The sequence below is a fragment of the Echinops telfairi genome, unplaced genomic scaffold (genome assembly GCF_000313985.2).
Source record: "Echinops telfairi isolate 266 unplaced genomic scaffold, ASM31398v2 ScPeMD7_7416;HRSCAF=8454, whole genome shotgun sequence".
Classification (NCBI taxonomy): domain Eukaryota; kingdom Metazoa; phylum Chordata; class Mammalia; order Afrosoricida; family Tenrecidae; genus Echinops; species Echinops telfairi.
The window spans coordinates 522,781-543,817 of record NW_022111316.1 but is presented as its reverse complement, the minus strand read 5'-3'; the positions used below and the strand labels follow the sequence as shown (position 1 = coordinate 543,817).

At 54.0% G+C, this 21,037-nt stretch overlaps 1 protein-coding gene across 1 annotated transcript in view; it reads right to left on the bottom strand.

The window, feature by feature from the left end:
* The window catches only part of SYT7 (synaptotagmin 7), a 149,887-nt gene extending 137,843 nt beyond the window's left edge, over window positions 1–12,044 (bottom strand). The window contains exons 1-3 of the mRNA XM_030887513.2: window positions 11,898–12,044; window positions 11,166–11,257; window positions 121–261 (exon numbers count right to left, since the gene is read on the bottom strand). Of these exons, the coding sequence (XP_030743373.1) occupies window positions 121–261; window positions 11,166–11,257; window positions 11,898–12,044 (380 nt within the window). The remainder of the gene's footprint in view (window positions 1–120; window positions 262–11,165; window positions 11,258–11,897) is intronic.
* Window positions 12,045–21,037: the final 8,993 nt, after the last annotated feature.

Genomic DNA, 21,037 nt, shown 5'->3' with positions numbered 1-21,037 from the left:
ATGTTGGACTTGTGGGCTTGGGCAGCACTGGGTTGGGATGTTTTCTTGATGTGCACTTACCCTTTACATAAAACTCTCTCTTATACATATGAGTTTCTGTGGATTTGTTTCTCTAATTACCCAGAATAATACAGCTCAAAAATAGCAGAGCTGGCCTTTGACCCCTGATTATCCGGCTCCCCTGCCATGCACTTGGTCACCCCCACCAGGAAGGGCTGGACCTGCAGCAGCAGCAGCAGCAGCAGCAGGCAGGCCGGAAATCTGGACAAAGAGGAGGTAACAGGAGGCCACAAACAGGCTCTGTTGGAGAGTCTGGGAAACATCAGGCAGGGTGTCTGACAAAGCACAAGAGCTCATGCCATGTGACCTGGATCCTACAGGGAAAGGGGACACCAGGGAGGTGGGAAGCACAGGAACCCCCGTGGTAAACCCCAAGCAGCTACCTTGACTTAGCGTCAGGGTCCAACCTGGACCCACTGGTTTTCTGGACTCTTTTAAATTGGAAGTTTTACCCACCACCCACTCCACTTGTGAGTAACTGTATTTTTACATATTTACTCCTGGAGAAATCCACAATGCGAGGCCACCGTGAATTCAGAAGTGCTTCTCCGTGACTTTGAAGGTAGTGGGTGGGGTCGGTCACAATGGAGTCCACAGGTGTGTGGACAGCATTGTACAGGTGGGAGCCAAATGCTTCCCAGCTGTAAAGCATGGTGCCTCTACAGACAATGCTGAGTAAAGGGGACAGGTGGGAGCTAGGAAAAGGCATGGGTGCCTTGAGGATATAAGGAAGAAGGAGGTGGTCGATGCATCAGCTCCTCAATCCCCCAGGACCCAGTTTGTGCCCCTGGGGTGGTTCAGGATCACCCCAACAGTGCTAATTAATACATGTTAGGACCTGTCCCTGCCAGCATATGCCCTGAAGGAAGGCTTTGATTGAGTGGTCAGGTGCCAGGCATTAGGTATCACCTTGTGGTCATCGCCTAATCTGGTGTCCATTTGAGGATTAAGAGTGTAGGGGTGGAGTCTAGGCTGTCAATCTGGAGCTAGCCAATGAGACTTCTGTGTGGGCATGGCCTTCTCCTGAGAATTCTGGGAAATCTGGTACTTCCTCCTTGGAGGCAGAAGACACTTCTCACTCTCTGCTACACCCTGAGAGACTTAGCAGCTGACAAGACACATGGACCCACCCTGACGCAGCCCTGGGTGCTGGAGAAGCCATGCAGAGATCCCTGCCAGCGCTGAGATGTTTCCAATGCCACTGGATCCAAAGACGTTCTACCCACTGGCCTGTGATCTTCTACATTCGGCATCATTGCATGTGTTTCGTGAGTCTGAAGAGGACTTTATAGATTGCTGTTGGACATATGGGCTAATATCGAACTTATGACCTTGGACTGGACTGGGTTGGGATGTTTTTCTTAATGTACAATTGCCCTTTATATAAAACTCTCTCTTATATATATATGTGTGTGTGTGTGTGTGTGTCCATGGATTTGTTTCTCTAGTCTACCCAGACTAACACACACCTCCATTGGGTGGAGCTTAGAAGAGTCCTCCCCTGTAGCTGAATAAACCTTCTGCCTACCCATTCGAAAGATGCCTTCAGACTGAGGGCCAGTCTACAGGCAGTCAGCTACAACCAATGTAGCCACTGCAGTGGACCAGAAAGGAATAGTGGGGGTTTCTCAAAAGGTGGTTGGAAATTTGGCTAAAATGGAAAGGACCGGGGCTATTAAACGTTAGTGGGATTATGGGGCGGCTGAAACTCTCATAGATGGCTGGTGTGGGTGTAACAGACTTTTCCACTTTGGAAAACTTAAGTTGGCCAAACCTAACATACTCACAACCTAGCACATGTACTCTCTGGAGGATGCTTAGCATAACCGAGTGCATACGCCCACCAAGACACACACACCAGGGTGCGCAGCAGCAAAGACCATCCGCTAGAAGTCGAGTCTTACAAAATGGCTTTTTATTTTAATAGATAAAAAAGCAATGTCGAGCTTAATCATTACGTCTAACCCTAGGCCGAGGTCTTTGCACATTTCATTTATCTTCCTGAGTTGCCCTCTGAGCTTTTCTGTTCAGCTCTTTTACTTCATCGTTTCTCCTCTTTGCTTCCGCCGTCTCATTTCTTCCTTTTTCCTCCAAAAGGAAGACACTCTCAACCTATCTCAAGTTGAAAGAAGTGAAGCAAATCCTCAACTCTCAAGTGGCAATATTGAAGGATTCTATGGGCAAACCACTGAACCATGGAGGAAGCATCAAAAGAAGAAGGAAGGAATACTCAGAGTCACTGAACCATGGAGATCTGGTCAACATTCAACTATTTCAAGAGGTTACAGAAGATCAAGAACCAATGGTACTGTGTTAGGCCACTTGACTAGAGAAACAAATCCAGAGACACTCACATGTGCGTAAGAGAGAGCTTTATGTCAAAGAGCAATTGTATATTGAGAAAACATCCAGGCCAGTCCAGATCAAGTCCCTAAGTCCAAAATTAGCCTGTAAGTCCACTATTAGTTCATAAATCTCTCTTCAGACTCACACAGCCACATGCAATGATGCAGAATCCAGGAAGATCAGAGGCTGGTGGATGGAAAGTCCTGTGGATCCAGTGGTGGTGGAAGCATCTCAGCACTGGTGTGGATCTCCATGTGGCTCCTCCAGCTCTCTGAGTGTCTCAACAGGGAGGAGACGCAGAGAGAAGGGCTCCTCTGTGTGGCTTGTCAACAGGAAGACCAAGGCAGAGAGAGAAGGGACGTTCCCAGAATCCTCACGAGAAGGCCATGTCCCCAAGGAAGCATCATCAGGCTGTGACCTGATTGACAGGTCTAAGCTCCACCCCTTCATCCTTAAAATCCTCAGGTTGACATGAGATGATGAAACTACCGCAGGGACCAAAGGAAGAAGTCCAAGCTGCACTGCAGGCATTACTAAAAACCAGGCTCTAGGCATTGACAAAAAGCCCACTAAAGATTTCAAGAGGCTGATGAAGCACTGGAAGCATCCATACCTGTCCCCACTCCAAAAAAAGGTGGACCAACAGAACGCGGACATTACTGAAGAACATCTTAAATATCACATGCAAGTAAGATGTTGCTGACGATCATCCAACCATGGCTGCAACAACGCACTGATGGGGGCTGGCCGCTAGAAAGTCAAGCTGGATTCAGAAGAGGACCTAGAACCAGGGCTATCCTTGCCGCTGTCAAATAGGTCTTGGCTGAAAGGCAGAGAATACCAGAAAGAGGTTTGTTGTGTGTGTGTTTTCTTGACTGCACAGAGGCATTCAACTGCGTGGATCATAGCAAACTGTGTTAGTCTGGGTACTTTATAGAAAGAAATCCACAGAAACTCATATATAAGAGAGAGTTTCACATAAAGGTTAAGTGCACATAAAACACACACACACACACACAAACCATCCCAACCCAGTGCTGCCCAAGCCCACAAGTCTAACAATAACCCATATGTCCGACACCATTCCACAAAGTCTTCCTCCATCTCACAAAACACACGCTATGATGCCGACTGCAGGAGGAAAGCCGAATCAGTGAACGTGTAAGCATCTCAGCGCTGGCAGGGGTCTCCACACGGCTGCTCCAGCACCCAGGGCTGCATTGGGGTAGGTCCATGTGGCTTCTCCTTGGGGATGTCTTGCAGGAAGTGAGCCTTGCTAGCTGAAGCAGGGAACTGGTTAAGGCAGCTGCACCCTGGTCCGACCATCACAAATCAAGAGACCCAAGAACTAGAAAGGCAAGGTTCACCGAGCCATTTATCTCTCCACCCTTCAATGAACCCCACATGTGTTTATTGGCCAGGTTGGCACAGTAAACTTTAATTAACCCACAAACTGTGGATCGCCTTAAGAAGAATAGGAAGACCAGACCACTCCACTGTGCTCCTGTGGAACCTGTCCATGGGCCAGGAAGCAATTGCTCCAACAGAACAAGGAACCACTGGGTGGTTTAAAACCGGGAAAGGTGTGTGTCAGGTGCACCGGACCGTGGGGTTTTCAGTCACCATGACAGTTGGACGATGCAGAAGGAAGGCCACAGGAGCAGTGATGCGCTTGAGTTACAGTGTTGGCAAAGAAGGTAGAAAGTGTCCTGGGAAGAACAAACACATTTGGACTAAGCACCTCCTTGGGGCATGCTACCAGGAAGGACCAGTCCCTGACGCTTGGACAAGCACAGGGCAGTGCAGACGAGGAAGGCCCTCAACAAGGCAGATGGACACTGGCTGCCATCGCGGCGTCCAACCTAAGAACACGTGTGCGGGTGTCAGGCGCGCGGCCAGGCCATGTTGTGTTCTCTTGTGCCCAGGGTCACCGTGAGCTGGAACCGACGCCAGGGCCCCTAACAACAAGGACAGCAGCACGTTCACATTTGGTTTAGAGGCTCGCCCAGCCCCAGGGCAAGGACGCCGGGAAAGCACCTGGACTGAGCCCCTGTTACCTGCCAGCCACCACACCTTGCTTCCTGACAAAGGCAACATTAATGGGCCCCTTCCCTTGATGAAGGAGGCCCGATGGCATCATGTCCAGGCTTTCTGTGCCCATAAAGACTCACCGTCTCGGGAACTCACTTCTACTCTGTCCTCTAGGGTCGCTAGAAGCCGGCATGCACTTGGTTTCTGGTTTGGGTTTGGTTACCAGGAGAGGCACCAGGGACTATTGGTGCTCACACAGCATTGACAGTCCCCATTTGTAGGCTAGTGTTCCCTGGTGGTGTAGTGGTTCCGAGTTGGGCTCCGAGACCCAAGGTCCACAGTTTGAAACCACCAGCCACTCCTTGGGAGACAGACAAGCCTTTCCCCTCTCGTAGTCAAGAGTGTCAGTCTCAGCAACCTACAGGGGCAGTTCTACCGGTTTGCTGTGAGTGGGCCTCTGCTCCAGCAGTGGTTCGGTTGGGCTTCGGTTTGGTTCCTTGATTAGGAAACAGACTACCAGAGGGGGCCTATAACCAGAAGAGGGGCTTGGGATGCAATGCAGGGGGGTGGGGTGCCCCTTGGGCTTTGCTGAAGTGGAAGCAGCAGGTGCTTTGGGCTTGGTGGTAGGGGAGTCTTTTCCCAGAGATAAGGAGCAGCAGGGGAGGGAGTAAGGGCAAAGTCCAGGGCAGCCCTCTGGGAGGGCTATCAAAATACAAGTCCCTGCTCCCTCCACACCTGCAGGGATTTCTCACCCACACACCCACACACCTGTTGGTCAGAGGAGACTCTGTTGGCAGAGTTTCCTTGTCTCCTTGCCCAAGGCTAGGCTCACCCTCCCTCCCCTTCCCAGGAAGGGGAGCCTTGGAGTTGGGATGGAGTGTTTGTCAGGAGGAGAAGTGGCTGCCTCTGCAGGTTCAGAGCAGAGCAGACAGATGGTCCAGGCTGGGAGTGAGGTGGGGGTCTCCTGGGGGACACGGGAATGGACAGAACTTTGGAGTGGCAATCAAGAGCCTTGAGTAGAGGGCCCAGCTCAGCCACCGTCCTGCTGTGCAGCCCACTCCTCTCTCTGTGCCCCTTATCTGAACAGCAGTGGGGTCAGAGATCCTGAGGATCACTGATTAAGGATCACAGTTGGCCCTTGTGTGTCAGTGCCCGGGGGTCTTTGTTCCTCTAGCAGCCATGCACAGGTGCCATTTGCAGGCCGTGGTACTGCCACCACTGCTGAGAGACCCCTGTGGACTGGGCCGTACACTAACCAGGCACTGGGGATAGCCAGGAGTGGACCAAGCTGCTCCCTGCCTGCCCGGAGTTGACAGTGCCGTGGGGAAGGCAGGCAGTGAGCAGTGATGGGCAATCACAGGGCAGAGTCCACTTTGGCGGAGATGCTCAGGGGGCTGCCAGGAGCTACCGCCAGCCGTCTAAGCCAGGCTCTGGGAGAAGCCGCTTGAAGAACCATCGGACTTTGCACCCGAGTCCTGGAGCTTCTGCCTCCCTGAGCCTTGGGGTCAGTACCCTGGGCCTTCAGTCCCCAGGTGGATGCTGCAGCTGCCCTCGCAACTGACCTGGGGCTGCACAGAGTCGGTCACTCTCTGAAACTGGAGCTGGGCATTGAGCAGAGTGGCCCAGAGGTGGTTGGTGAGGGGCAGCAGTGGAGATGGCATTTGGTTCTGGCTCCCCTGCAGGTGAGGGTGCAGCCAACCTGGCCCCCTTGGGAGCCCTCTGAAGCCCCCCTGCCAGGGCCCCACACCCAGAGTCCTGAGTGTGGGCATGGTGCCCCGGGCAGGGGAGCCTAATGTACTGAGGTGAAAACCAGTCTGCTCAGGGTCTTAGGAGTCCAAACAGGCCACAGGGTGGCCAGCTCTGCTCAGGGGCAGCCAGGCTGCACTGTGGACAGCACAGGGAGGACTCAGGTCCCCACAGAGGGCCTGTGTGTTAGTGGCCAAACCCAAACCAGACTCCCAGCCACCGAGCTGACGCTGATGCACGGCGACCCCACAGGGCAGAGTGGAACTGCTCCACGGGGTCCCGAGGCTGCAGATCTATCTGTACAGGAACAGACAGCCTCCTCTTTCCCTCACCGAGGGGCTGGCGGGTCTGAACCGCAGACCTTGCAATTGGCAATCCAGTGCTGAACCCCTGACCCCTTCACCCCCAGGACTCCTGCATGGTGGAAGGTGGGAGTGGCTTCCTCTACACCAGCGGTTCTCAACCTGTGGGTCTCGACCCCTTTCACAGAGATTGCCTGATTCATCAGTAGCAGAATTAGTTATGAAGTAACAACGAAAATAATTTGATGGTTGGGGGGTCACCACCACATGAGGCACTGTATGAAAGGGTGGCAGTATGAGGAAGGTTGAGAACCACTGCTCTAGGCAGCCCATCTAAAGTGGCCAGATAAAATACCCCGTGAAATCTGAATTTCAGATACACACCTAATTTATTACTTCGTATCAGCAATTTTTTTTAAAGTGGAGGCATGTCCCCCAACACTTTATGGGATTTACACTAAAATGATGAACTTGGTGCTTCTCTGAAAGTCCAGTGGAACTCATTCTCAAAGACTTCGTTTGACTGGGATCCACAATCAAAGCCCATGGCGAGGAAATCCAGCGATGCTCTGCATGTGGCAAATGTGCTGTGAAGGCCTCTTTAAAACCTCAAACGTGCACCGATGTCGCCTTGGGGTCTCAGGTGCCCCTTCCCCAAGCCACGGTCTTTCTCATTGCTCTGTAGGCGCCTGAGAGCTGGCCCAGCCAAGGATCCCGAGAAGAACAGATGCCCCTAGTCACAGTGTCAGTGAGCGTGTGCCAGGCACCGTGGACGGCCAGGGGATGGCCAGAGGGCACAGGCAGAGTGCTCCTGAGCAGCGAGGACGGCATGGCTTCTTCTGGACGTGTCGTCGGGAGAGACCAGCCCTTGGAGAAGGACGTGGTGCTGCGGAGAGTAGAGAGGTGCTTGGGGAAAGAGAAGGCCTTCAACGAGGCGGATGGACGCCGTGGCACAGAAGAACAGTGTGAGGGTGGCGCAGCACCGGGTGGGATTCCATTCTGTTGAGCGGGAGGGACCATGCACTGGAGCATGGCGCGCACACGGGCACAACCCTGGCTGCCCTGCCTCTCTCCACCCCTGAGCTGGGAATCAAGAGGCCCTGCTTGTGGCCCCAGCCCACACCACACCCCCCAAACCCTGCCCTGACTCTGACAGGTGGGGTGCAGTGTGGGCAGGGTGGGGGACTTGCCGCCCCTCTCTGTGTCTCTGCCACAGGTTGCCCGCTGCCTCAAGGACAGGCTGGCTGTTTGCCGGGTTCTGAGCGTGAGTCACCAGGTCCCAGGGAAGGCATTGAGCAGCCGGGAGAGAAGCGCAGGGCCTTTCTGCTAAGAAATCAGCACCTGCCTCCTGTGGGTTTGGTGAACACCACTGGTTTTCAAGAGGCGACAGGACAGATGCCAGGTGGGGAGCAGAGAGTCCAGGGTGGAGGCTGGCCTCCTAGGGTCACCAGGCGAAGCAGCTCTCTTCCTCCCTCCTCTCCTAGCCCTCCTCTCTCCCGCCCTCCCACCCTCCTCCTCCCCTTTCCTCTGGCCCCTTCCCCCATCCCCACTACCCTCTCTTCTCCCTTCCTTTCCTCTCCCTCTCTGCCCATCCCTCTTTCTCCCCTCCCCCTGCACTCTCCTCCCCTCCTCTGTCCCCTCTCTCCACCTCTTCTCTCCTTTCCCTCCCTTGCCCCCTCCTCTCCCTGCTTTCGCTTCTGCCTGACAAGCAGAAAGGGTTCATTCAGCAATGGTTTGGGTGAGCCTACTGTGTGCCCGGCTCTTGCTGTCTTGGGCTAAGAGCTGGGGGTAGGATGGTGAGAGGCCCCTGTGTACCTGAACCTTAGCATCTGGAGGTGCAGCCTGGGGCACAAAACCAAGCTATAATCCTATTTGGAAGTGCACATGGCTGCCTTGGCCAGGCTGGCTGGGTACCCAAAGAAGGCCAGCAGGGGTATGGAGACCCTCAAACCAAACCGGGGGTAGGGGATGGGCGGCCTGGTTTCCCGGGGAGGTGGCAGAGAACTGAGTTGGGAGGATTAGGGGGAGAGATGTGCGGGAGCTGAGGGCCTTCGAGGAGAGTGTGCTGCGGTGTGGCTGTGGCAGGCAGGAGGGGAAGGCAGTCCCCTGGGTGGTAGCCCTGCGGTCGTCATGACTGCCCGCTGCCCTCCGGCTCACAGTGACTCCGCCCATGATGGGATGGTGAGTGGACCCCTGGGGGCCATATGGTTCTCATCGGCTGGTTTTCAGACAGAGGTTGCCAGTCCTTTCTTCCTGGCCTCTCTTCATCTGGAATCTGCCGCCAAGTTGATCCTGACCCATAGTAACTCCATGCACAACAGAAGGAAACCCTGCCCGGTCCTGCGCCAACCTCACAACTGTTCTTGTGCCCGAGCCCATTGTTGCAGCCACTGAGCCAGTCCATCTCCCAGAGGGCCTCCCTCTCTCTCGCTGACCCTCTGCTTGACCAGGCAGGTGTGCTTCTCCAGGGACGGGTCTCTCCTGACAACACGTCCAATGTCTGTCACACAAAAGGCCATCCTGGCCTCTAAGGAGCACTCTGGCCGCACTTCTTCTAAGACAGACTTGTTTGTGCTTTTAGCAGTCCATGGTACTTTCAATAGTCTTCTCCAGCACCGCAATTCAAATGCTCGATTCTCCTTCAGTCTTCTCTCCGCTCTCTAGTGCGGCAGAAATACCACAAGGGGGGCACTCCAGCAAACAGAAGCTTATTTCCTCACAGTTTAGGAGACCAGATATCTGGATTCAAGGCCCCGAATGTAAGAGAAGGCTTCTCTCTCTCTGTCAGCTTCTGGAGGATGGTCCCGGTCTATGTGAGGAAGGGTTCTCTAGAGAAGTGAAACCAAGACACTTATAATTACATAGATCTAGATATATAGAGATAGGTTTATACAGCGAGAAGGAATATAACAGCTAATTAGTCCACACAACAATACAGAGGGCTCAGTGCAACTCACTTCCATGGAACAGCTAATATACTAGAAGTCCTTCAACTCTCGTGGGCTGCCGGGTCCAGGGTCAAGAAAGCAGACAGCAGAGTCCTCCCTCGGACAAGGCAGGTAGAGTCTACCCATAGGCAGCAGGCAGCAGGGTGGGTCAGCAACAGTCAGTAGCTCAGGTGCTTAGCGAAGCAGGCCCGGATGGGATATCAAACTCAAGCAATGCACGACAACAGGATCCACCAGGCTCCAGCTCTAGTGATGTATGCACCAGCAGCATGGTGAAGCTGGTGTCAAAGGAGCCTCAAGCTCTAGCAACACAATCCATGGCTTGGCTCGGCCCACAGGTAGTGTCGCTCACAGGCTGAGGCAGGGAACTAGCTAAAGCAGCAGCACACTGGTCCGATCACCAGAGAGCAAGAGAGAGGGGGACGGGCCTTGCAGAGCCATTTATCTCTTTGCCCTCCAATCAAACTGCAACCTGATGACTCCCACATGTTCCTATTGGCCAGGCTGGCACAATAAACCTGCCTATCACGTGGTCTCTCTGAGTGTCTGTCCAGGTGTCATCTTCATGTGGCATGGCTCCTTTCTCCCCAACTCTGTTTCCTTCTCTTTTCTGTCTCAAAAGAGACTCTCAGCTCTGGGCTTTCCTCAACCCCTTCAGACCAAAAGGGCAGTGGTTCTGAAAGACAAACTCCAGGGGGTTAGAAAGGGGGAGGACTGGGCACCAGAGCAGAGAAGAGGAAGTGGGACACATGAGGGGGCATTGAGGGGCTTCCAGAGATGAGGCTCAGGATGCACATGAACTGTCAGTTAAGATACTTTGACCGGCTCTGTAAACTTGTCCAACCAGCAACGGGTGTTTAAAATTTCTTTTAAGAAGCATATTGGAATCTGCTGAAAATGTAAACACATTGGAAAAGGGTTTTATGAGCTGTGTAAATTAAAAAATTCAATATTGCACACCGGGGGGGTGTTGTGTGTGTTCATTTTGCTGAAGGGATAAAAAAAAAGAGTGAGTCAAGATACATCCTCCATCCATCCTGCCTCGTTAACATGACAAAGATAACCGCCATGGACGAAGTTGTGTCGCCCCAAAAGATGGGTCGTGACTCCTCGCCTCTGTGCTATGGGTCTGTAATCTCATTTCGGAATGGGCTGTCGCGTTACCGCAGGGAGGCAGGATGTGTACGGGCTGTGCCTGGAGCCTATCTCATTGAGATACGAAAGAGATTAGACCAGAGAGCAGGGAGGTAGGGATGGAGGATGGGGAGGTGGCAGGATGCAGGGAATCTCCGAGGACCCAGAAAGCAGATACTGAAGAGACGGGCCGTCCTCAGGAATCCACAAAAGAGACAAAGCCTTCCTAGCCCAACAGCTTACCCTCTGAGTTTGACTCCTAGCCTCTCAAAGAGTGAGAAAATAAATGTCTGCTTGTGAAAGCCACCTCCTTGTGGTGTTCCCGCTGACACAGCTCCTGAGAACGACGGCCCGCAGGTTAGGATTTACAACGCGCTGTTGTGGGGCCCGGGGCCAATTCAATTCGTAATATCACTTGGTGAGCCACCCTAATTCCATCTCCACCCGGACTCCCCTGTGCCGTGTCCCCTAGCATGTTTGCATGTCCTGGGATTAGGAGGAGGTCATCTTGGGGCCGGTGGGGCATGCCCCTGTCCACTGTGCCATCAAGAGAAACAAGTGCAGGTCACCGAAAGACCACCAGTGGGAGGTTGCTTACGGGAGCCTGGTCTCCAAACTCGAGAGAAATCCAAATGCCACAGCAGCAGAGTAGACCAGGAACTCATGGTGCTGATAGGTGCTCTCGAGTCCCTACGGACAACAGAAGGACACACTGCCCGGACCTGGGCCATGTTCACACTTGTTCCCGTGTCTCAGCCCATGGTTGCAGCCACCGGGTCACTCCATCTCCTCAAGAGCTTTCCTCTTTCTGTATCAAGCACGGGACTGGTCTCCATAGAATTCCATATTTGTTTCTACTGTTGGCTGCTGCTGAGCCAGCCGCCAGCTCCCAACAACCTAGGGCACCGTGGAAGGAGACGGTGCCCAGTCTTTCGCCAAGTGCTTCATAGGGGTTTCACTGGCTCTTTCTCTCTTTCAGCCCATTGCCAGGCCTTTCTTCCTAGTCTTCCTTCGTCTGGATGCTCCCCACTGCAAGATGGCCAGCATCACCGCAGCACACAGGCCTCCACTGGCACCCAGTGCTGCCTGCCCATGAGGAGTATGGACCAGGGCTTCCACACGAGACACGAGGATGCTACATGCTAGACTAGCAGTACCCCCTCAGAAAAGAACACATATACCAGTGAAAAAGACACAGCATAACATGGATGAATCTCACAGCTGTTAACGTTGAGCAAGCACACGTGGGGCACGAAGGAGTGCAGACTCTGGGATTCCATTGATAGGAAGTTCAATATCGGACCAGAGCAATCTATGGCAGAGAGGTTACAGCGGTGGTGACCTCTGGGAGGTGGGTGTGGATTGGGAGGCGGGCGAAGAACTGGAGATGTTCTGTTCTTCCTGCGGGGTGGTCTGTATAGGAGGGGGTCATGTACTCGTAGAAGACCATCACATTGAGCATGTGATGCTTGTTCATGTTAAGGTGTAGAAGTTATATGCTTTTTTTTTCTTTTTAATTGGGAGTCTGTGTTTTAGGACTGATGGTAAACCACAGCAAGACTTAAGGCAGTGATTCTGATACAATTCGATGCTCGTTTATAAAAGCCTCCGTATTGGGTGGGGCGAAATGAGGAGTGAGGGTAGTTAAGAAGCTGCTGCTATTATCCTTGAGGGGGACAAGGGGGCCCCGGGCTTGGATGGTGTGACTGGCTTCAAGGGCTGTCTCGGAGGAAGAATTGATAGAACATGATGTAAGGGTTTGCAGTGGTGACGATCATGTGTCAACTTGGCTAAACCAGCATTCTCAGTGGCTTGGTTATATTTGGGGATCTAATGTGAGCAGCCAATCAAGTGAAAGGGGTGTGGCCTGCATCCTATATATATGGCTGTTCTGGCAAAATTGGCCCTCCCTTGATCCTGCGTGTGATTCGTCATCCTCTAACCTCCAGGTCTCGGAGTGTGAACCAGCAGCCTGCCGTCTAACACACCGTTTGGTGCTCAGCCAAGTTTCTGTGGTTCTCTGAGTGAGCAACCTGTCTACTGACCTGTTGAATTCGGGTTCCCCAGTCTCTGCAGCCTCTACCCATAGACCTGGGACGTGCCAGCCTCCACAGCCACCAGCTTGCCTGTCAGCTTGCAGTCCTGGGGTGGCCCGTGTGTCCCTGTGATGCTGGAAGCGATGTTGTTGGTATTTCAGATACCACCAGGGTCATCCCAGGTGAACAAGTTTGAGCTGAGTTCCAAACTAACCAGACTACAGAGAAGGACTAGGACGCTTGCTTTTGAGACATTACCCACTGCAGGCCTCACGGACAGCAGCAGAACATTGTCAGATAGACATATGGTGGGAAGGCACACACCATGTGTCCGAGGAAGAGCTGCCATCTCAAAGCGGAGCCAACGATGGGGCTGGAGCGAAGCCTTCAGGATCTTCGTTTGCTGATGGAGACGAGTTGTAAAATCTAATACTAACTGGAAGTTGGAATGTCCAGAGCATGAACCTAGGAAAATTGGAAATAGTAAAATAATGAAATCGAACACGACCTCTTTGGGGGTCAAACGACCCTTTCACAGGGGTCGCCCGATTCATCACAGGAGCAACACGACAGTGATGAAGTAGCAATGAAAATAATTTTATGGCTGGGGGTCACCACCACATGAGGAATCGTATGAAAGGGGCTCGGCATGAGGAAGGTTGAGAACCGCTGTCCTAAGCATTCGTGAGCTGGTGGTGGACAGGTGTCAGCCACTTTGAACTGGGCAGCCGTATGGCTTACCATGCCGGGCATGGCACAATCAGGAGGAATGGTATTGCACTCATGTGACAAAGGACATTTCAAGCTCTATCTTGAAGCACAGGGCTGTCCGTGCTAGGGTAATATCTATCCGAATGCAAGGAAATCCCGTCAGTGAGCTATTATCTATCCAGATGTATGCATCAACCCCTAAAGCGAGTGATGAAGAAGTGGAAGCATTTTACCAATGTCAGACTTTTACCTCTAGTCAGAAATGGATCCACATGTCTTCGAGGTGCCCGGATCATTGTTGGCAGTTGGAGTACAGAAGTTGAGGACAAAGAGGAGGGAACAGTGGTTGGAGAATATTGCTGATATTTGGTGATAGAAGCGAAGCATGGCAGAATCGGGCAAGACCAAGAGGTGGTCAAAGCAAATGCCTTTCTTCCACAGCCCAAACCGTGCCTGTGCATGTCAACTTCTCCAGATGGAGCACCAGGAAATCAAACGGACTCCCTCTGCAGTAAGCGGTGATGGGGAAACTCGGCATCCGCACCCAAAAGGAGACCAGGAGCTGACGGCGACACAGACGGTCACACGTGAAGTCAATTCAAGTGGAAGTGGAAGGAAGGGAAAAGAAATTCACGTGATCACCCTGACCTCGGGCAGAGACCAATGTCATCTCTGTTATGCTGGATCGAACTCGGCACTGGGCCAGCTGACTACCCCATCAGTTTGTTCTGGGTGCAGGCATCTCTTACTGGTTCCACGACAGAAATTTTTTCCCTGGCTTTTTGAGTGCTGATGGGGGTCTTTTCCTTCTTACACGTCATTTGTACTTGGGTCTGTGTACTCTTATGATTTTATCCTCACCCCCTTCGTGCGATTTTGTTTTTTATTGTATTCTGTTGGGTCTCCCAGGGGTGAAGCACAGGAGGAGTGGAGGCATAATGATAATAACTGATAATTGGGGATATAGGGAACACAGGGGTAGGTGACAGGGAGGGAAGAGGGATTTGGGGAGTAAATAATGAAGATGGGAGGAGGGAGGGAGTATTAGAACGGATTGTGATTGCAGAACTCATTTTAAAGGCAATGTAACCTTTGGGGGAGGGGTGCTCAAAATTGATGTGGTAACAATTCTCTTTGATATAATTGAATGATTGAACTATTGAATTGCATGATATGCAATAAAACTGTTGGGGGTGGGGGGAAGAAGTTCACAGGAGCGGAAATACGACCTTGAGCGTACCCCAGCTGACTCTCCAGGGCATCTCGAGAACAGATTTGACTCATTGTGCACTAAGGACAAAAGACCTGCCGAGCAGTGGGAGGGCGTCAGGAACATCATCCTGGAAGAAAGCAAAAGAGTCCTTTAAAAGAAAGGCAAGAAAGCGAACCTCAAAGTGGACACCAGAAGAGACTCTGAAAGGTGCTCTTGATCAGAGAGTCGCTGAGGCCGATGGAAGAAAGGAAGAGGTCCAAGAGCCGAACAGACTATTTCAAAGGGCGGCTCGAGAGGACAGAGCGAAGTATGAGCGTCAAATGTGCAAAGACCCCGGGCTTTGGAAAACCGGACCGGAAGGGCACGCTCGGCTCATCTTGAACAGAAAGAACTCAAGGAAAACATCCAAGCCTCGGGTTACACGATGCAAAGAGGCTAGGGGCGAAATCCTGGCCAAGGCGGGAAGCATCGAAAGAAGAGAGGACTACACAGAGTCAGCATATGATCAGGAACCAACGGTGCTGAAGGAAGAAGCCCTGGCTGCGCTGGAGAAAAGCAACAGGGGACGCATCCCCTCGTCTGGTGACTGGTGTCCAGAAAGCGTGGATGAATCACGCTCCTCAGCGAGCGGGTAGGTTTCCCCAGAGGCATCTGTGTTTACACTCCTATGGCTCCCCAGTGCCCTGAGGAGATAGACTAGTGTACTATCATGCCCATCGGGGAGCAGGTGCTTACAAAGAGGCTTGGTTTAATGAGATGCAAGGATCCCCTCCCCAATCCTCTGGGCATGACTGAGGGTTCTGGGGAAAGAGCTGGTGATGCCCAAGTGAGTGCAGAGTGCAGCAGGAGTGGAGAAACCTCGCAAAAGTCAGCAGGCCCCTTTCCTTTCTCTGTCATCACTACTGCCCCCCACCCCCACTGCACCAACCACCACCACCCCCTCCTCCAGCATCACCACCATCACCAGGGAGGTGGGGGACTCTCTGATTGCAAATTGGGCTTTCTCGTCTGAAAGATTCGGGCTGGCAGGCTCCCCCCGAAGGAGACCCATGACGCAATAGTTAAGCACTCGGTTGTGAAGCAGAAGGTTGGCGGTTCAAAGCCGCCTGCAGTTCGGTGGGAGAAAGACCTGGGGGTCTGATCCCATAGAGTTTGCACATCCAAGAAGCCCATGGGCAGAGCCCTGCCGTTCTGTCCTCTGGAGGGGCTAGGAGTCAGAAGCGATGATGCTGGCACCCGGCAACAACGGGGTCTCCCCTCAGCGGGTGGGAACACTTTGCCCCTTGGAGGGGACCTTGTCACATCCATGTGGCAACTGATCTTTTCATCCCTGCTTTACGGCAAAGTCATGCTGCCTGGCCCTCACTTGCCCCCGTACCCCACAGAGGGAGAGCTGAGGGAGGCAGGGAGCGGAAAGGCCTGGCGGGTACGAGAAGGTGGAATCCTACCAGGAGGTGCCCTGCTGATCCAGGTGCCCCAAGACCCAGTCCCCATGCACATCCTACCCCCTTGCCAACACATCTCCCTGTGGGAGGCTGCCGGCTCAGGCCTGAGTGTTTCTCTCGCCTCCCCAGGCAGGCTGAGTCTGTGCTATTTGGGTAAACAGTCTACCTCTGCCTCGTCAGCTGCAGACTTATTTACCAAGCCACGCCTTCCCACCACCCCATCCCGAGGGCCAGGATGCAGGTGGGAATGAGCACCCAAAACTCCAGGAATGGCAGGCGGTCCCAGCTCCTATGGGTGGCCGATGACTGGCCTCTGGACGCCCAGGCTGTGCCCGGCAAAGTCACGTCCATTCTTTAACCCAGACGCCTCCCTGGACTTTCCACCTCTGGGGACAAGCTCAACTAAAGTCACCAGGCCCCCGAGCTGTGACGTCATGATTATCCTCTACTTGAAAGCCATGCCCACTTTAACTGCTGGCTCCCTGCCCTGAGCCAACGCACCATGCTGCACTGCCACCCCGACCCCACCCCACCCCCAGCAAGTCCTGAGAAAGGTGGCCACTCCATCCCTGGTCCACGGGACAGGGTGGTCAGGGGATTGGTGCCCAGCTAAGGGATTTTGCACTTATCTTCCTGTGCACAAGCCACTGACCACGGTCAGCCCATGGCCAGCTGACCTGCAGTTGCTCCAAGCAGAGTCTGGGACCGGGCACAGCTGCGCCAGCTGTCGGAGACAGATTACCCTCTGCAGCTCAGCCGAGACTCACATTCCAGTGCAGGGGAAAATTCACAAAAAGCCCCACCCCCACCCCCCCACCCCCGAGTCTCTGACGTGCCAAAAAGAATCATCTTGGGTTTGTCTTGCAAGATGTTCAGCAGGGCAGACGGAGGGAGGGGGTGGGGAGGAGGCGACAGGGGACTCTGCCTGTCACACACCCTGGATCGGGTCTAATAACAGCACTCAGCGTTTAATCAGCCCCTTTGTGAAAGCCGGCGATGTCACACTCGCTAATTAGTTAATCCACACAGCCCCTGGGGGGAGGTGGGGGAGGAGCCATGTCATTATCCCCATTGGGACCCAGAGGGAAACTGAGGCCCGTGGGGGGATTTGGCACCCAGCGGAGGGACCACAGCCCAGCAGCTGGCCCAAGACCAGTCTGTGACTTGCCATCCATCTGCCTCCCCAGTCCAGGCTGCTCATCATGCTGGCGGCTCTCTCCGGAGACAGCAGGTCAAACTTGTCAGAACCGGGCCTTGAGGTCCTCTGAGGGAAGGGCGCGTGTGGCCAGGCCCCCAGGGAATGTGTGCTTGGAAGCAGTCAGCCATGAGGGTGTCAGAACTACGGGTGCGGGTGGCGGTGAGCTTCTGCCCCTGACCCACTCTCAAAACGCCTGCTTCTGGTTCCGGCAACTCTGGGTGGTGACTTTCTGCTGGTTTTAGGGACACATTTCCACTAGGGGGCACAGCATCCAAACCAAGCATGACCTAGCCCTGCCCAGCCCACTGCGTTCAGGTCCATTCCGGCTCAGAGTGACCCTGGGGGACAGGAGGCCACAGAGTGCCCCATGGAGTGGCCAAGGCTCACCTCTATGGAGGAAGGCAGCCCCGTGGAGCACCACCAACCTGTGGGTTGGCAGATGAATGCTTCGTCACTGTGCCATCTAGACACCATCATATAAAATAAACCAAGCTCTCGGCCAACTCACTACGACCCTCTGAGGACAGGTAGAACTGTCCCCGTGCGTTTCTGAGATTGTAACTCTTCGCAGGAGTAGAAAGCCTTGTCGTTCTCCTGCAGAGGGGCTGCTGGTTCCGAACTGCTCACCTTGCAGGTAGCAGCCCAATTCGTAATCACTCGGCCACCAGGGCTCCTCTGGCACCATCATAACTCCACCGAATTGAAACTCGGCCTGCCACCTGGCTATTGGAGGATCTTCATCACACACACAACGCTGTACCTCTCTGTCATCCTGCTAGGAGGCCTGGTGGTCTGGGGGTTACCCGTTGGGCCACCAACCACAAGGTCAGCAGTTGGAAAACCCCAGCGGCTCCATAGTGGAAAGTCCAGGTTTTCTACTCCCGTAAAGAGCGAGTCTCGGAATCCCACAGGGGCAGTTCCACCCTGTGCTGAAGGGCCGACATGAGTCAGCATTGCCCGGAGGGCAGTGGATTCTATTTGGCGATCACCCTGCCGCTGTTGTCAGGTGCCACTCCGTCGATTTTCACTTCTATCGACCGTGGGGACACAAAGTAGCCATGGTTCTCATGGGGCGGTCATCTTTTCCTCAGCAGCTCACCGGGTGTCTTCTCCCTCTGAGCTGCTGCGTGGGTTTGAACAGCCGGCCTTTTGTTTGGCGAGCCTAGCCTCATCCTGAGCTGTTGTGTCACAGGACCTCCTCCTAGGTCGCCATGCCCAGGAGTACACGGAAATGGAAGGCTGTTGGAAACTGCCAGCCGGCCAGGATCACCCTGGGTTCAGCTTCCTCCCGGATAAAGACCAGTCCACCAGCACAGAGCCCTGGCCAAGGGAGGAGGTGCAGGAGGAGGCGGGAAGAGCCCAGAAGAAGAAACCGGAGGAAGGAAGTCAACGGTACCTCTGAGGCGCCTGTGACCAGTCGCCAACCCCAGCACTGCAGCTTCCACCTGCGCCTCTTCCCTTGCTAGGTGTTGCACTGCTACAGCAAGCTCAGCAGTTCAAAGTCACCATCTGGTCCTTGGGAGAAGGACGAGACTTTCTACTCCCAGAACCACAGCCTCAGAAACCCGCAGGGGCAGTTCTCCCCCGTCCCACAGGGTCACTGTGAGTTGGCAGGACTCGATGGCAGCGAGTGTGGATTTGGGGGTTTCCCTCAAACTTCACTGTGCCGACCGGTCACCAGGTAGTGTCGGTGCTCCTCGGGCCACACCAGGCAGGCTGTTTGCTGGTGGTTGAGGGCACTCCCTCTCTCTGATGTGATATGCCCACCCGGGGGTCACAATGGAATCTGAGGAGAGAGGACCTCACCTTGGAGCTCTTAGATGTGAGGAACAGCAGCCCGGTGAAGCCCAAACCGGTTGCTGTCCAGTGGGTGCCGATATTGGGTGTCCCTCCCCGCGTGTTGGTTGACAGGCCTTTCTTCAAAGGCACCTCTGGGGGGCCTAGAACCAGAGCAGCGGAGCACATGCCCCACTTGCACCCTCCGGGAAGCTCCCCTGTCCTCCGGCTGGTTTTGTGGTGATGGTTTGCAGGTTGCTATGTGGCTGGAAGGGAAAACACGGTCCATCAGGGACACACTGGTGAACAGGTCGCAAGGGCGCTTCTAACCTAAGACGGACTAGAAAGGAGTCCTGGTGACTGATGTTTGCCGAACACTAGGCGGGAAAAGCCTGCAGGTGGCGATGGGGAAGGCAGGTGTTCTGACTTGCCTGCTGGAGGGATCGACCCCTGGAGAAGAAACTCCGGTTTGCAAAGCAGAGGGCCAGCAGGGGCGAGGGAAACCCTCCGTGAGAAGGATCATCTCAGCCTGGCCAGCTGACATGCGTTCGGATGATGTGAGGATCACGAGGGAGCTGGCGACATGCATACGGCTGTCAAGAGTCGGGATCTCCACAATGGCAGGTCCCCCCATCCTCTTCTTTCATGACGGCAAGTCCAGAAGCCACTGCCCAAGGGACACTTGCTAGGTGGGGGCAACTTCGTTGTTTTTAGAAGACTGGGAAGCAGGAGGTCTGGTGGCTGAGCAATAACGAGTTGAACTGTTTAACCCCAAGATCAGCAGTTTGAAACCACTAGATGCTCTGAGGGAGAAAGATGAGGCTTTTTACTCTTGTAAAGAGTAGAAACCCACAGGGGCAGTTCTACTCTATCCTATAGAGCCACTATGAGTTAGGAATCTATGATATAGCAATGGGTCTTTTTTGGGGGGTGGTTAGGAAGAAGGATGTCTGTGTGTGTACTCACAGGGTAGCTAAGGAGTTGGGTGGAGCAGACACCCTAGGGTGCTCCTGTGGATGTCATGTCTTGTGTGGCACTCCTCTCACCATGGGGGCAGGGGCAATCATGTTTGAACTAAATGCCGACCTTTCTGTTCACGGTGTCATGCTTCAGCCAGTGTGCCCCTATGACTCTGAAAGGGCAAACAAACCCACCAGGTGGATTTCAACTCACAGCCACTGGGTAGGGCAAAACAGACCCCCTCTTGGTTTTCCGAGGCTGTCAATCAGTGGTGGAAGCAGACTCCTCTTTCTCCTGCCAGTCTGAGCACAACTGTTGACCTTGAAGGTAGCCATCCAGCACAACATGGACTCCCCCACCAGCGGTCTGCAAACGATCTCTCTGACACATCTTCACCGACAGGATGGGGTACAAATTGCCCTGCTTGGATTTCCGAGGCTGTAAATCTTTAAGGGAGCAGGTAGCTTCTTCTTTCTCCAGGGGAGAGATGTTCCCACTATTGACCTTGTGAGTGAACCCACAGTGCCACGCAGGCTCCTGGTGCTGGGAGCCAAATGACTACAGTTGCAGTGGATTCCGACTGATGGCGACCCTACCGGACAGGGCGGATCGGCGCCCGTGGGTTCCTGAGACTAGATCTTTATGGATTAGACAGTACCGTTTTTGTCCCGGCGAGAAGGGGGGTTCTCTCTCACGGCCATCGAGTGGACTCCAACTCACAGCGACCCTACAGGACGGAGTAGAACTGCCCCTGTGGGTTTCCGAGACTGCCATTCTTTTAAGGAGAAAGCCTCATCTTTCTCCGGCGGACGGGCTGGCGGATTCAAACTGCTGACCTTGCAGTGAGCAGCAGGCACTCCGTCACCAGGGCTCCTCGTGAAAGAGGCTAGGAGGGACCTTTGTCTTCATTTGCCGGGTGGAGACTGCAGACCCTGCGGATGACAGGCCCAAGGGGCCCAACGAAGAGGTGCCCAGGGAGCCCCGAGTCCCCCAGGAGGTGGAACATCCCCGCCCCTCTCCTCCCCACAATGAACCAGCTCTCCCGTAATCCCACTCGCTTCTCTTCCCACTCCCACGCCAGACCCGATCACGCGGGGCCCGGAGGAGCGAGACCCAGGCGTCTCCCCCGCC